General features: G+C 40.0%; 1 protein-coding gene across 1 annotated transcript; it reads right to left on the bottom strand.

Annotated features, from left to right (window-relative positions):
* Positions 1 to 14,739: 14,739 nt before the first annotated feature.
* cldn26 (claudin 26) lies at positions 14,740 to 15,526 on the bottom strand. The gene has a single exon (XM_014968335.2). It carries the CDS (start codon positions 15,521 to 15,523, stop codon positions 14,834 to 14,836), a length of 690 nt encoding a protein of 229 aa, XP_014823821.1. The 5' UTR covers positions 15,524 to 15,526; the 3' UTR covers positions 14,740 to 14,833.
* Positions 15,527 to 17,290: the final 1,764 nt, after the last annotated feature.

Genomic DNA, 17,290 nt, shown 5'->3' with positions numbered 1-17,290 from the left:
GAAAAAATAAATGTCTTTATGATAATAATATTCCACTGATCCAACGACAAGATTTCTCTTGATGGACAAAATGACCTAATGGCAGACAACCGCAGTTAGATCACAGCGTCTTATGCTGCATCTGCTTTTATTCGTAATTGTAGCTCACATTTTGGCATTATCTTTGTCAGAACCTCTTTAAACATACTGGTAGAGCAGTTTACAAACCCAGAGATGAACTGTCTAATCAGCAGGTGATTGGAATCAGAACATGTTCAGGTTGATCAGGCCAAAACTCAAAACATCCAATCTTTTCCTAATCAGTGGGGGCCTCCGTTGCTACAGGCTCCCTGGTCCCTCTGGCAACAAGGTTTGGTGTAGATGCTGCTAATGTTCTGCAAACACTCTGTTATTCTTTTTTTAGTATCAATAAGTAATACCAAAGAAAGAAAGAGGCGTCAGGAAAATCAGAGTTAATCATAATCGTTAATTGACAAGAAATAAGCCATTTGTCAGAGACCTCATTTTTTGGAAAACATTTCCTTTGGTCGCACTGATATGTTTGGCTGTTCTGATTAGTTTTATTTTTGAACTCTCAACCTGAACACACATTTCCCAACTGTGAAATACAGAGGTGGCAGCATCTTGTGTCGGTGTTTTGCCGCAGGAGGGACTGGTGCACATCACAAAAATGACGGCATCTTGAGGAAAGAACATTGTGTGGAACAATTGAAGCAACTTCTTGAGACATCAGCCAGCAAATTAGGACTTGAGGACAAATGGACAATGATACAAAACATACACCCAAATATGCTACAAATTAGCTTAAGGATAACAAAGTTGATGTTTTCAAGTGTCAGTCACAAAAGCCCTGATCTCAGTCCCATAGAAAATTAGGTTTAAGATCTGAAAAATGCACACAAGGCAGCATTACGCCAGTTCTTTCAGGAGGAATGGGACAAAATTATTTGAGAATTGAGAAGATTTAAGGGCAACCAAAAATGTTTTCACCCAGATCACAGAGTTTAAAAGCTAATTAAACCTTATTTCAGGTGAGCATAAGCAAACTTCTGAACCTGGACTCTAAATCTCCTTTAAGACATGAGCTTGGAAAGCATCTTTCTTACCTGGCTTGGGTTTGGAGAAGCATCCTCCCATGGTGGGCCCAGGAAAGATGGACACCAAGAAAAGGGGGAGGATGGGAGGGAGGGAGGGAGGGTTTGGGGGGAGGAAGGAGAGGTGTGGTCAGATCGTCGGACCTGGCTGTGCAGCAAAGAGAGGAAAGTGATGCAGAACAGGTGGCATGAAACCCTGCAAGTCGAAGACAGCCATTGCACACACCAGCTCTTTTATGTAATCTGCGAAAAAAGGGAGAAAAAAAAAAAGGCATGAAAATGATACGGCTCACAGCTATGAAAACCTACCAGCTTTACAAGGATCAAACCAAACGTTTTAAAATAAAACAAGTTACTTAATCTAAGCAGGGGAAAAAATCCCTTCAATTTAACAATGTGTGTGTGTACGTGTGCGCGTGTGTGTGTGTGTGTGTATGTAAAATGTAAATGCTTGTCAAAAGGAAGTAACTTTGTTAATTAGGAACATTTTCACACACGTTGCTACCTTTGTTCATGCATTTTGCATGGGAACTTGTTAAATATTAACCCCACTCCAGCACCTATAAACTTTCCTGTCAGACACTGTTTTCAAGGGAACCAGAGGCCCCCTGAGTTTCAAAGCTCCCCCTTGTCTTGTTTCGTTGTCAGACGTCACATTTCTGCCAACTCTGCTGCTTCACCTATGCTGTGGTACGTTACACATGTGGCGCTCGGTGCCGTGGATCTGAACACACACATTGACAGACGCGTCACTCAGTTTGCTGCAATCCATCAACCAATTATCCTTTACAAGCACAGAGACTGCTTGATATTCTGAGCACATCTAAATGTGCTTAAACTTGTAAAAAAAAAATGAGGTTCTGTGTTGAATGGAGAGGAGAGACAGAAAAGTTTCTGAAAACTCCTGAAAAATTGATCTAATAACCTGCGATTCTGAAACTACAAAGAGGTTATTTAAACATTTGCAGTGGCTGAAGGTCAGTTTTGACCAGAAAAGCATTCAGGTGTCTAAAGAGGAAATCCATTTTTCAGCATTCAAACATATATTCAAATGAGCTAAAGAATGGCCAATCCTGGATCTGGAACATAATGCAGGATAACATCTGTGTGGACAAGATATGTCCTCGCAAACTGGAGGGAAATAGACAACTTATGCAAGATGGAGAGAGCAATTATTGCAAAGTCATTGTCTGGGAGCCTGACCGATTCCTACAAAGAAGACTCAAGATCAAAATTGACTTATGAGATAAAGTTTAAGAGTGTTTAAACTGAAGCAACCAGATTATTTCAGCTGCCTGTTTTTTAGTTGAACGAAAACTTCCAAAGTTAATTGATTGTGTTCTCTCTTCTCTTTTTTTTCATGACAAGACAACTTGAAAGAATAAACACATTTTTCTGTCCTATGACATAAAATAATATTTGGTCATGTTCTAATGAAAACCTGGAAAAAAAACCTAGAAAGCCCTGACATTTGTAAAATTTTAAACTGCAACTTAAATGATTTGACTTCAAGTTATTAGGACCTCATCCTTTATACTGTATTAAAGTGTAATAAGCCTGAAGGAACACTGATGAGGCTGACTTTCCTATCAAGTCCATGGTGTTAAATATGCAGACTACATTCAACTGCCTTGCAGAAAGACTGAGAAAACAACCAGTGATATACCAAGTGGTAAAGTTGATTTCTAGTAATAAATATGACTAGTCATATTTAGTGTCCTGCAGATGGAGTAAAGCTTCTTTTTCAGCATTCCTGCATAAACTCCTCCACGTATCTGAACTTTCCTCCAGCGAGACCATCACCCACGTCGCAGATTTCACTCGCTCAAAGCCCTTCCCCAAGTGAGACGCTGCATGGAAAAACTTGCCTCTCGCATGTTGCGCTTTAATTATTTGTCACAACTGAAATTTTGATGAACAGCACTGGAAAGCCGAGAGCTATTTCACATTGGACTTCTGACAAAACGGCAAAAAAAATATTTTGTCCAAAAAAAACCCCCAAAGTAGGTTAAGCAGATTTGGTCTCCACAACATATGACGCAGATCCCGCTCCATCGCTGTTGGGCCTGTCCCCGAGCAGTGCTAGTAATCCTGCTAGCAAACAAGCTGTCAGTTTCACTACGACTGTACTACCTGTTACTGGAATTGTATTGCAGGGGAGAATTAGCGGAACGCAGCTCCCGCTCGGAAGTGTGGAGGCGCCGCTTGTTAACGAACGCCGAGCAGCTGAAAGGTCTACCAAAGGTCACATCCATCAGTCAGAGTCGGCCTTCGCATAGGGATTTGCAATCAGCGATGGCATCACACTACGAAGAAGAATGTCACAAAATCTCAAACTGATTGCAAGGGTAAATGTCATCGAGGGTTGATTTTAAACTTCACAGGTAATAAAATGTGACATTTCATTTTTCACCCTGATGTTACGCTACAATAATGTAATCAATCAATCTATCTATCTATCTATCTATCTATCTATCTATCTATCTATCTATCTATCTATCTATCTATATATATATATATATATATATATATATATATATATATATATATATATATATATATATATATATATATGTGAAGTTGAAGGAAAATGAAAGAGGGATTTAAATCTGAAAAGTGTGGCAGGGATTTGTCTTGAGCTCTCCTGTGTCAACACTGTGAGAAAAACAACTTTTCGCTGCAGATCTATTGTCGCTTGTTCTGTTTGTTAAAAATCGTTGGTTAACTATTACCTGAGTCTTCAGTCTTTTTCTGCTGAAACTGTTTTTCTTTCATTTTTCTTATTATCGTCGACTCTCACCGGTGTGCCTGTCCCTAATGAAGGAAAACAACTCAACAGCATGATGCTGCCACCACCATGTCTCACCCTGGTGTTCAGGGAAGTGTCAGTCATTTTCACAAGATTTTCTTCTTACTTCTCTGACATAAAAGCCAGATTTATGCAGTGCCCCATCAAGAGATTCTCCCACCCGAGCTTGTTGATCCCTGCAGCTCCCCACAAGTTAGTATGGACCTCTTGGCTGATTTTCTGATTAAAGCTCTACTTACTCAGCCCGTTAGTTCATGTGAACTGACATAGGTTTGCAGTATGCAATGTTCTTTGCATTTTGCATGTAGAATGTAAAAATCGCCTGAAGCATACATAGTTGTTAGGAACACAAAGTATACAAAAACACATCCTGCTTACACAAATTCACACAAAAAACGTGAAGCTTTGTCGAAGCATCAAATGCCACAACGTGACTTGGTACAAATTTGCCCCACTCTACCTTACAGAATTTCTCAAAATCTATCCAAGAGGGCAATGTTTGTTCAAAGTCTTTATCAGCTAGCAGATTTTTACGCCTAATTTACTTCTGGTGTACAGAGTCTAAAACTTTAATTAATTCTTCAAGGAATTTGGGTGATTTCAATGATTCACTGCGATTCCAAAAGATTAAATATCTACTCTTCATCATAAAAACACATACTTTCTTCTTAAAGAAAAGTAGTCACTACTGTATTTCTCTATAAGGAGTGTTTTTTTTTATATACTGATGTACAATATGGGTTAGCATAAGATCCTAATTAACTATATTGAGGATGTATAAATATATATCCAAATTCAATTTTTTTGGGAAATCATTGTGTGCCATGGTTACAATGTCAGTAACATCTAAATTGAGTCAAACGTGGTAAATGAAGGGAAGAATTAGTTTGTAACAAACAAATATCTCTGTTTTTATTCACTATCTTTACATGTAGCTAAACAGTTCCTCTGGTCCTGATCTGATAAAAGGACATACATTTCAAACACCTTACTTGGCCACACCTGTCTCTCTCACAGACTGGTTTGGGAGCAACAAGATAAGCCTTGTGAATTGTCCTCAGGTTGCGTAAAGAAGTTGTTGAGTTTTACCAGGTGCAAGTATAGTTTTATACAATAAATACAATAAAATGACACAACAAGACATCTTTTCAATCGCTTTGGCTGCACTATCAATAAGACGATGTTTGCTGTGTAAGGTATCAAGCAAATTAATTACTCTTCTAAGACATTCATGTTTGTTCCTTGTTGTTAAATGACTCCAACAAAAATGTTTGCCTGCACTTCTTGCTGAAAATACCTGAACAAAGATGAAATGTGGCGCCGAGGCGTGAGCCCATATTTTCACCAGATTACCGAGGTCACAGTTAAGCTTCGAAAGGAATTCAAAAACAAACTCTGAATTGTAACAACAACGCACCACTTTAGTTGCCACGTGGAATCAATAAAAACATGCCTTTGTTATTTTATACAGCAACACTGACATCATTTTAAAATGCGTGAATATAACCCTAGATGGCTGAATGTGGCATTAACTTCCCCCAAAGCCTCAGCTGCAGGACAAAGGCACAAGCGAATTGTTTCAGGTCACTTTGCCACCGCTTTGAGCGATAACCTCTCCATGATGTCATGGAAAACTAAAACTGAGCTTTATAAAAAAGGGGTGTGCACCCCTGCAGGGGAGCTGTGCTTCCACGTAACAGTTCTCTACTTCCCAGTTTCAGCGAAAGCACAATTTTAAATACCTGCAATTCTTCTGCAGCAAAGATGTTTACAATGTTTGATGTTCTGAGAGACATTCAATGGCTCTATCTGCGTCTTCGAACTAGTAAATATTATTTATTGTGTATAGCAAAAGTGATGAGAACTGACCATGTTCTGTTATGTGATTTCAGCTGATAAACTGTGGACACACTGTGCTTGTGACTCCAGGAAAAAAAAAAAAAAGTACTGAGTCCCAGACAAATAAATAAACAAGATTTACTCTGAATGAAGCAATGGAGAAAGATGAATTAGCACATTTTTCCAGTTATTCAAACAGCATCTCAAAATAACAGGAAAACAAGCTGGGCTACATTTCTCTGACTGTAAGAAGAATAAATCAGCTTACCAGTGTGCATGGAGCAGGTGCACTGAGGTCCTGTCAAACTCTCCCGCAGCTCAGCCTCCGGTGCAGGGCATGGCAGCAAGAGTTTCCTCGCTGTCCCTCTCCGGTGATAACTCTCTCCTCTGGAGTATTCCCAGATCGTGTGTCCCTCCTCTGCTTCTTGATGCAGCAGAGGTTCCAGAGAGTGTGTGTCAGAGTGTGTCTTGTATGTGTGTGTGCGTGCGTGTACGTGTGTGTGTGTGTGCTCTGCCCCTCACAAAGAGACCCTCCAGCAGCAGACTGAGTTGACCGGTCGTGGGAGTCGCTCTCTTTCTCTGGCCGAGCCTGAAAATGCAGCACGGAGGACCTTTGCCAGTTTCTCAGCTGTATGCAGTATTGATGGAGTTGCTGAGGGGATGCTAACACAGCATGAATCCTCACCGTTCCCTGCTCTTGTCCTCCCACCCCTCCTCTTCTGCTTCCCTGAGAGGAGGCACCCTGTTTCCCTCTCTCCTTCTCTTTCTCTCTCTCTCTCTCTCTCTCTCTCTCTCTCTCTCTCTCTCAGCTGCTTGTTGTTGTTCCCTTCAGACCCTCTCAGCCTCCCCTTTAGATGTCAAAGACCTGACTTGCCAGTTAAACCTGATCAAAGACTTGCTGCCTTCCTTGCTGCACCGCATGCTGACTGCTCACTCTTTGCACTGCCTGCTTCCTCTGCTGCAGTGCATGCATCAGCTGTTGTAAAACTCGTCCACATTGATAGTTTTCACTCTGGCCACACATGAAAAGAACTGCTGAAAACATTGACACAGCTCTTACTGTGTGCCTCACATTTGTCAGTGTGATCAGCGGAGGGAGAGAGGTTGGAAATGCAGTAGTTGCACTGTGACTAGATTAAAACGATACTACAAAAAAAGAGCCTGCCAAAATGTCTCTATAACAATTTAAAAAAATAAATTAACTGACCATGTATTATGAGTAGTTTTTCCCAGTGTTGGCAAAATGCCTTATTGGGTTTGTGGGGTAACTATTTTTTAATTAAAAGGTAAGTTGCTTTGGATCTCCATTTTTCTCTTGAGAAATGAAAAAAAAAAAAAAACGTGTGTTTTACAGAGTTTTACTGAAATATTTAACTGAGACACAAAAGCATAGATAGATATCTGCATTGTAAATTGGCATTATGCTAAAATCTGACATTTGTCTGTTAATGTGAAGTCATGATTAAAAACTGCACCTTTGATTGAGTTCATAAATTTTTTTTTACCTGCTATTAGATGTTATAAGCAGTCTTCTGAATCTAATCGAATCTCAAACAAACAGTAATGCAAATACACACAAGGTCTGCTGCTGGCCTTTCTAGAGAGGAAACAGCAACAGGGACACTAAAAGCAACCTTGTCCAAATTCAGGAAACTGCTTCTCTTAAGTTGATCCACAATGTCAGGGAGCAGCGTTCAGTTATCCACCAAGTGTAAGTGAGTAGGGATCAGTGGCGGAGCTATAGGGGAACCTGGGGGGGCGGCGGTCCCCCTAGAACTAGCCTTCAAAAATGAAAGGTATCAAATATGTACACAACAGCTTGCCATAGAATGGGGCTTAAAAGAAACAAAAGAGAAAACACACACTGACTTATACAGCATATAGACATATTACATCCCTTCTTTATGGTCCAACATTCAGAGGCATTGTTGTCCTTATGGCACAAGGTCATTCACCTGAGAATTGCAGATTCATCTCTGTAGAAATGACGATTTCAGCAGTTCAAAGCCTGACTGTTAAGACACACTGTCACTGTGATAATACCAAATGAACCAGATAGAAGAGGATGTACTGGGTTAGAAAAATAATAACACTGACCACATGGTGTTATTGTATTTCTACAGGGTGCTGACAGATGACATGTACTTACGCACTCCAGTGTCTGTTTGTGTTGCTCTTTGTGTTCAAGCATGTGTGAGAAGGCATGTCCAAGTGGAAGTCAAACACGTGCTCTGCAGTGTTAATGGAGGACAGATAGCAACACATCTACTGGTTACTTTAATCAGAACTGTTAGATGCAGAAACCACAACAAAAATACATATGGGTTTGATTAGCTTTTTTACAGGTTAAAATCTTACAGGTGTATTTTATTCAGACTCCCTGAGATTACATTTTGTGGAATCACCCATAGCTGGACCCCTGATCCATGTTAAAATAACAAATCCACACATTAGAAATGTATATTGACTAACTGTGGGTCTGCTGTGCTTCTTAATCACATTGTTTCACTTTATGGAACTAGCTAAATTGGCTGGTGATTACTGCTAAATGATAGGTCTTACTGATTAGTACGGTTTACTCATTGACAAGAGATTAAGAAGAGACTCACAAAAAGTAAATATAGGAATGGTTTGAGGAGGGAGAGTGAGTGGGTGGGGAGTGGAAAGCTTTGTTTCCGAGTACCAGTGAGACTGCAGGCAAATATTTCTACAACATCCAGCTCACTTGTAATAAATAGCAGTCATGAATACGGCTTTAGCAGCTGCTATGTGTTTTCTCAGTTTGGTTTTAGCTCTTTTACAACATTATAGGAGAGAAATTGTTGTTTTTAAATGAATAACATAGACATTTTCAATGATTTTGTTTAAATATTTCCCTTTTTTTATTTAATAAACAATTAACCTTTACTATATCAGAAAATCTTAACTGGGGCCATAATTTCAGCATCTTCTTAGAAAGATGTACAATCAAATAGGGGGCTGGGGGCGCTTGAGCACCTGCCCCTTTTGCTCCTTGCCCCCAAGTGCCCTTTTGGTCAATTTTTTTATTTTTTATTTTATTTCCGAAGCCCTCTTCTGACACATAATAACATGTACTAAAATTATTTGGTTTTTTGTTGGGATTTTTTGTACAACATAATAAGCCGGTAACCTTGTTACCTTTGACCTTTTGCCCGTGACGCATGAGCAGACTTGCTGCTTGTCAGATGACGGAAAACGTTGAACGTTTCTGCTTCAGCACGGAGTAGTGGTTTAAGCAGAGAGGTAATGAAATACAACAGACACTGACAGGCCTCTGCGTCTTCCTTTCTCTGAAGAACTACTGAGCGGGAGGAGACTTGATAAGAACATCTGTATTTTTACAGATATTAGGCTGTTGTTGTTGTGCTATTAGCTAGCTGCTAGCTAACGACTCTGCTAGCAAAGCAATATAACTGAAAAGCTTCTTCCCTGTATCGTTAATGATAGCAGTCGTTCTTCAGTATTGCTTGTGCAATGGCGGCACATCGCCCGTACAAAACTTATCATCTCCATAATGGATATATGTCTTCTAATTTCCTTTGCTGCATAATGTACATTGTATGTATTCTAGCGTTAGGTAAATGTATCTTGAAGGAGAACAGCACTTAAATAAAAGTCCAACTAGGATATTCATTTAGAATTAAAAATAACTCACCCTGAACTACCATGATAGATATAATGTATGTAATATTCAATCAAGCTGCTCCTGTCCAATAAAAGCGTGTCATTAATGAAAGGGGAAAAAACTCAATTCAGACTTTTAAGTAAATTTAGGGTCTGGTTCACAGAGTTTGCAGTTAAAATTGTTTCACAATTATTCAATGAAAAAAAAAACAACTAACCTCAGTTAAGTAAATTATCAAAACATTTGGAATTGTAATCATTTCTTTTTTTAAACTAAAAGTTTTGTTTAAAAAACTTTTTTTAAATTAAATAACAAATTTTTGTCTCGTGAACTTACAAAGTTATTTGTAATACATATACTTTTATTTGCACACCTCGGGAATTTTTTGTTGCGATTTTGGGCCCTGCCCACGACGTCATGTGAGAATCGCAAGAAAAACTTTGAATCACAAACAAAAACTTTGGATAGCAAGAAAAGATTTCTGACATACGCAAAAAAGTTTGCTCTACTAATAATTTTTTCACTTCATGAGACAAAAAAAATTGTGATTTTAATTTAAACAAAAGTTTTTTAAACCAAACTTTTTTTTGTTTGAAAAAAATGTAACAATTAAAAAAGTTTTGATCACAGTTTTATTTAATTGAGGTTAGTTTTTTTTATAGAATAATTGTGAAACAAATTGAACCCCAAAGCAGAGGTCTCATTTTCTCTGAAATTAATATTATGTTGTTCTACGAACTGAAAAAGATATTGGTTTAAACACAAGGGTAAATAATTGGTAGTGTGGTTTAATATAGTGTTCTGATCATAATTCATTATATTTTTCTTTTTTTTTTGTTTTGCTTTTTTAAAGAAAGACGTCAGAAACAAAACAGAAAGGATCTGCTACAAGCAACCAAAGGTGGTGGATTGTTGACCAACTGGGTCAGAACGAGGACTGTAGGTAAGAACAAAGAAATAAAGGTTCTTACCATGATCAGCATGCAGTTTTTGATAGTGAACAATATATTTAATATTACAAGGCAGCTGTTATGTTTTTATTATGTTAAGATGTAATAACTAGTTGTATATCTCGCCATTTGTAATTTTTCATTGTTTATTAAACTCTGAAAGCTCTCTGACTTTCTTAATATTCTGTCCTAAAATGTGGCTAGATGTGCCCTTTTTTGAGCACCTGCCCCTTTAGTGGTCTCTGCATGGCCCTGGATGTTGTTGAACGTGGTGGAAGCTGGAGGGCCCAGAGTGAACCCACACCTACACGGAGAGACACTTCCCACCGTGCAGTCCTTCTTTTTAATATTAAAATGTCCAATTAACAACAGCATCCCTTGTTCCCGTTCCCACCAATCAGCCACGCCCTTTTAAATTTAATTTATTGGAGATATAAGCTGATGTCTACTCTGGATGGACTTCTGATCTGTCTTTGAACTGGCAGAGATATGATGGTGTTAAAGTCTTTTTGATTCGCCTCCACTGTGAAATCTTTTTCTTGGGCCTCTCTTGTTCACAGTCATTGTTCTGCTCTGCTGACTCTTCAGTTGCTTGAGGTCCAGATTCCTGAGGTGGTGTTTGGATTACATCTTCAATTAATGTAACCTCTGTCTGTGAAGGGGATGGTTTCTTTTTTTCCATTAGGTCACTCTCCCCTTCTGTGGAAACCGTTCCTTCTTCTTCGATTGCTGCCTGTGGTTCACTGATAAATGTCATTTGAATGAATCTCATTTTTAATGTTAGTTGTCAGATCCCCAACAATTTCTGGTACTGAAATCTCTTGTTCACTATATCCTACAGAAACATTTTCTTTACTGAGGGTTTCCAACGTAGAGGCAGCTGTCATTGCTGAATGGAGGACAGGAGTCGGACTCCTGACTACCGCGGGCTAAAGTCTCTGTATGCAGGGCGCCGTGCTAACCACCGCGCCGCGCAACGCCCCTATTGCGGTAGCCTATGCTGTAATTTACAGATTGTCTTTGTTAAATTATTTACATTTTTATACAATTTGAGCTTTCTGACAAACTCACCTAGTCCACCTTCTTTCATTTCCTTGGAAAAATCTGTTTTGTCATGTGATTGCGACTAGTCGACTAGCCCAGAAAAAAGTCATTGCAGAGAAAAGAATCGACTAGTCGACTAATTGATGCAACCCCTATTTCAGATTGTGGCAGGAAGCCAGAGTGCCCAGAGAGAAACCTGCAAACAGGAAACCTGTCAAATCTTTTTACCCTTTGCCCCATAAATTTAAATCAGACACATGTTTGGTCCCAGTCAGATTTCTCCAGCCTCAAAATGGTTACTAGGTCTTCTAGGATTCTTTTCTTCTTCCGATGTTAATATTTTTAGCTCCTCTCCAAAGGGCCCTTTGCCATCTTCCAGAGGAGGGGCTGGAGAAATTAACCTCTGGTGTTTGATCAGTTCTTTTCATAAATGTAAATGAAACCGTTGTTGGACATGTCTTCACTGCAGTCGCTGTCTGCAGTGAAGACATGCTCGTTTTCTGCCTTGACGGTTCGTTCTCCCTTCATTAAGTAACAGTAGATGTCTGTCAGCTTTGGATCCCCACAGATGACGGAGGACAGGTGGTACGTCTCCGTCCCACATTCTGCAGGGACATCGATGGTATGAGTGGCTTTTGTTTGGTACTTCCTGGTAAACCTGTGCAGAAAAAACACCAGGACCTTGTTATCGGCCAGGCAATGTTTTTTCTGCCAGGGTGACCCGCAGCCTGAACAACGGCGTTTGCATGCCAAATCCAACCAGTACTCAAGCAGTATAGAAATACTGGTTGAAAATGGTATCGGTGGAAGGGCAATCAGGGCGCCGTTGTTCAGGAGCCTGAGGGAAGTGGCTCCACAGTTAGAGCAGGAGTCGTTGTTGTACAACTCTCTCTCTGTGTCGCCGCCAAACGAATCCAGCCAGACCAGAACAGACTCCAGCAAACTTTTTATGTCGTAGTCCTTTCCCACGTCTGATGGCAGCTTCCTCTCCTTCAGCTCCATCAGAACTGGGGAAAGGTCTTCCTGACTAAAATGTTTGCCGGGCTGACGGACAGCTGAGAGTAAGAGACTCCCACAGCAGGGGATGGACGATGCCTCCAGAAAAACCCTTTCCTGAGCGAGACACCGCTTGGTGACGCTCAGGTTTAGGATGCTCTGGAAAGCATCGTTCACCCAGCTGTTCTGGAGCTCATTGGAGAACTTGAAAAAGTTCTCCTCAGCTTGTCCTTGTCCTGCAGATGTCCTCCCTACAACTGGCAGATCCGAGCCAACGCTATCTACTGAATTAACGTTAGGGGAACAGGAAACCTCGACACCAATGGAAATCTTTAAATTTAGAGGTGTTTTTCTGGGCAAAGGAGCAGCTCTGTTGTTATCTGAAATAAAATATATATATATATATATATATATATATATATATATATATATATATATATATGAAAAAACTGAACAGAAATGTTCAGTAAAAGGCATCCGAGCCTCCGTCTTTATTGAAGAATATATGCTGACTCTACTGTACTGACCTGCAGATCTCTTGAATAGCTCGCTCTGCCGTTCCTGATGCTCATTCAGTTGGGTTTCAGAGGGCTGTTCTCTGAGCAATGGAAAGGGCTCAGTTTGGGTCGAAATTGTTTGATGATCCGGTTTTACCTGACTGCTGGTTTCCAACACATCCATCTCCGTCTGGGTCGAAATTGTTTGATGATCCGGTTTTACCTGACTGCTGGTTTCCAACACATCCATCTCCGTCTGGGTCGAAATTGTTTGATGATCCGGTTTTACCTGACTGCTGGTTTCCAACACATCCATCTCCGTCTGGGTCTAAATTGTTTGATGATCCGGTTTTACCCGACTGCTGGTTTCCAACACATCCATCTCCATTTGGGTCTAAATTGTTTGATGATCCGGTTTTACCTGATAGCTGGTTTCAAACACATCCATCTCAGTTTGGGTAGAAGTCGTTCACCTGACTGGTTTTACTTGATAACAGGTTTCCAACGCATCGATCTCAGTTTGGGTAAAAATCGTTCGACTGACTGGTTTTTCCTGATAACTGGTTTCCTGTACAGCCATGTCTGTTTGTACTGAATCAGATTGATGACGAAATGTTCTCTTCTCTGAGTGTTCTCGTATGTCTGTCTGAATTTGAAGAGAAAACATTGAATTGCTGCTTTGTCTTCTCTCTGAGACTGCTTTCCTCATCAGATCTTTCTGATGTCTAAGTTGAGCAGTTAGTTTACGATTTATACAAAACATCTCGTCGAGCTGCTTCATTAAATATTTCTAGATTCTGATATACTCCAATTCAGACTCCTTAAATTTGGCAAGACATGTACACTTTGCTTTACTCGCTGTTTGATTATCAGGAACATCTGTTAAATTTTCTCTTTGATTATTGTCCCTGGGCTTATCCATAAATGGACTTTTCTACCTGTTTTTATCCAGAGTTTCCTGCGGTATGAAGACAGACTACCTACTCTTTGGTGACTGGCTGTGCTGTAGAAATCCCAGTGTTCTTGGAAGTACTTTCCTTTTTCAAGGAAGCCACCTCGTCACGTTCCTTTGCTGGCATTGAAACGTTTTGGGTTTCGATATTCTCAGGAAAAAAACTTACATTTATGTGAGGCTCTGAATTGGGGAGCATTTTCCAAAATGTCCAAAATTTTGGAAAGTCCAATGCTCCTTACCCTCAAGTGCCCTTTGGGTAAATTTTTTATTTATTATTATTTTGTAAGCCCTCTGACACATAATTACATGTACTGAAATTATTTTGTTTTTTGTTGTATTTTTTAAGAAAAACAACATAATAAGCCCCTCCAGTCACCTTGTTACCTTTTGACCTTTTGCCCACGATGCAGTTGCCTCTCGCACAGTGAGATAAGGCGGCTAACTGCAGAGCTCAACAAAGCGAACATTGCAGATTACAGGACAGTTTTTGGTGAATTAAAAAAAAAAGTTTTTGGTGAATAAAGTGGAGTAGACTGGCTACACCAGTTTTAAAGTCCCTTCACTGGTTCCCTGTAGCTCAGACAATAGACTTTAAAATACTGTTGTTAGTTTATAGATCACTAAACGGGTCAGCGCCACAATACATTAAAGATCTCTTGTTGTCGTAGCAACCATCTAGACCCCTCAGGTCTAGATGGTTGGTACAACAGATGCAGAGCAGACCAGAACCTGGTCTGCTCTGCATCCCCTGAACCAAACGAGGAGAAGTAGCATTCAGCTTCTATGCACCACAAATTTGGAACAAACTTCCAGAAAACACTTGCATAACATAAAACATTCAGAGAGAATATTTTCGTTTGAGAAATAAACCCAAAAAGAACTTTCAAAAAATGCACAAAGTCTTGCAAGTTTTATAAAAGCTTCAGTTTTTAATCAAAGCTATGTACACAAATTTATTAATCTCATGATTTCTTCCAATTGAACCTGGATGCGACACAGACAGCTAAAGAACCTCCGTCTTCAGGTAGTACCTGGTCCTGGGCTTCAGCTCTGGGCTGACAGGAACATTCAGCCTTTGCAGGTCGTAGTCCCTCATGCACACAGCCACAAAGAACAGAGTTCCTCCGATGACCTGGCCCAGACCCCCAAACCATCCAGAGAACATCGCCTCGCCATACTCCCATCGAGGCATCACATCAGGAAAACCTTCATCCCAGAAGTCCACCACCGTCGTGTACGCCACTATGGAGACAGGAGCCAGAGTGGTGAGTCCCGACACCCAGGTCATCACTCCGCTGAAGATGAAGAGCCGTCTTTTCACTTCTGGCTTCCTCACACATACGCCAACCCCCTCCAGACCGAGAAAGCTGGTCAACAGGGCAAATCCTCCAGTTCCAATAGAAATCAAGACGAGGACCCTGGAGATCTGAAGATCCACCGGCAGACCCAGCACAGAATCGTAGGCCTTGCACTGAATCCCCCTCTCGTCCGTGTAGAGGCAGGTGAGCCAGAGCCCTGAAAACCAGTTCTCCACCTCGTTGAGATCAGAGTTCATCGTTTTCCACAGGGGTAAAAAAGCAGTGATCAGAGAAGTGATGTAACTCCCAAACGATAAAAACAGAGCCGTTCGCTCCATCATTTTTGTTGTTAGAAAAACCATCTTCTGCTGCTGCAGGTAGACACTGTGTGCCATGATTCTCCCGTCCAAGTTAATGTAACAAGATAAGGGATCCAGAGAGACTCTTTAGCCCGTCCCAGTTTTTGGGAAGGTCGGCTTCTGCAGCCTCCTTTAAAAAAAATGCACCCGATAAGAGAGATAATCCAGCATTGAGGTTTGACAATAGACCCACTGTTTCGTCTCAGTGTTCAATGTCATCACAGCGACTAATGAAGTCTGTTTTTAAATGAAACCAGGTATGTTCAGTGAAATTCCTGGCCCAGAGTGCATGTGTGCAGCAACATGGCCGTACAACACACTTAAACACAAAAAGAAAAAGAAGCTTTCTTTGATATTCATATCATGGGCTGTTTAGGAATGCATCCAGTTCTTTTATAAGTTATTACTTTTTCAGATAAAATGCTGCACTGACGTACCTGTTTTGAAACATGCATTTACATACTAAAGAAACCAAAACGGGAGCACTTTATTTGCCAAGTGTCTCAAGTGACCAGACTGTGAAAAGCACTTTGTGTTCCCTCCACTGGACCATTCAAAGTGTTAGAAGCTCCAGTTCTCTCTCAATTTTACCTCTGACTGCCTAAAATCCAGTGAACTTTTTTTTTAATCTGTTATTAGTTTTTTTAGTCCCCCCAGTTTTGATTTGCATTTGTGAAATGCTAGATTTCTTGCGCCCACAAAAAGTATCTAATTCATTTCAATCTTTATTTTACCAATAAAACGATTTTTTCCTTCTATTTAACCAGGTTCATTCCATTGAGATGATAGCTTTCTGGTTAGAATCAGTGTGACCATAAAACAGAGTAGAAAGTTGCATAAAATGTATTTTTGCTAGACCCTAGAGTTTTCACCTCGCCTTCAACTTTATTAAGGGAAACTAAGTTTTGCAGATCAGATTAAAGTTTCTTTCAAAAGCTCAGACTCATTCATATGTGTGGTAGGTGTGAGCTTAAGGTAGCAGTTTTAATTTGACCAGTAGACTTCTAATTAATTTTAACATTTTTGAAATGGCCTTCGCAGAGTCCTGAGTTTTCAGTTTGACTGAAGATCTCTGGGAGGAGTTCTCCCAACCTGAAAAAGACAACTGTCAATCCAAGATGCAAAGTCAATCAGCAGAAACATCAATATCAGTATTTGTTGATGCTCAGTCGTAGGCAGAAGGCTGATTTAAACAGTTTATATTTTACATAAAGAGAAAAGGAAGACTTGTTTCTAATAAAATGTGTATTCTTTTTGTTGGGAGAATCAACATGTTCCTTAAAAGACAAATCATCATTAATGATTTCTCTGCATTAACGAGATGAGGGTAAAGAAATGCTCCCTCACTTTCTCAAAGGCATGTTGGAGGTGTTTCAAAGCCTTTGTGAGAACAAGTGACGAGGAGTAAAGTGTCGGTGATATGCAGGTGAAATGTTCTACGTGTTTTATATATAAAGAAAACAACGATTAGGCAAGAACTGAACCTTTAGGAAGCACATTTAAAGATTTGCAAAAAGTCCAAGGTTGAACCAAAAACTTCAATTGCCTGGTTTTGGCCAATGAGGCAATTTGCAAACTATACAACTGCTTGTTTAAAAAACTAATATCTGCAAGGTATTGCAGATATTAAAGTGGTCAGCAGAATCAATAGCACAACAGACGTCAACTCATCCACTTGTATAAACAGATTTAAAATCAATATTCCAACTAGATCCCAGTTACACTCACGTTCACTTAGAGTTGAGTTTAGGATATTTATATTTTATTAATGGGTTAATTACCAACCCGGCTGGCTGAACTAAA

Source organism: Poecilia mexicana, unplaced genomic scaffold (genome assembly GCF_051168715.1).
Source record: "Poecilia mexicana isolate PSO_F unplaced genomic scaffold, ASM5116871v1 scaffold_9, whole genome shotgun sequence".
NCBI classification, from domain to species: domain Eukaryota; kingdom Metazoa; phylum Chordata; class Actinopteri; order Cyprinodontiformes; family Poeciliidae; genus Poecilia; species Poecilia mexicana.
The sequence above is the reverse complement of the archived record's forward strand: the minus strand, read 5'-3'. Positions and strand labels throughout refer to the sequence as shown.

What these genes read in the sequence shown, in the direction of transcription:
- cldn26 (XM_014968335.2), bottom strand. Translation starts at nt 15,523, where the DNA reads ATGGCACACAGTGTCTACCTGCAGCAGCAGAAGATGGTTTTTCTAACA.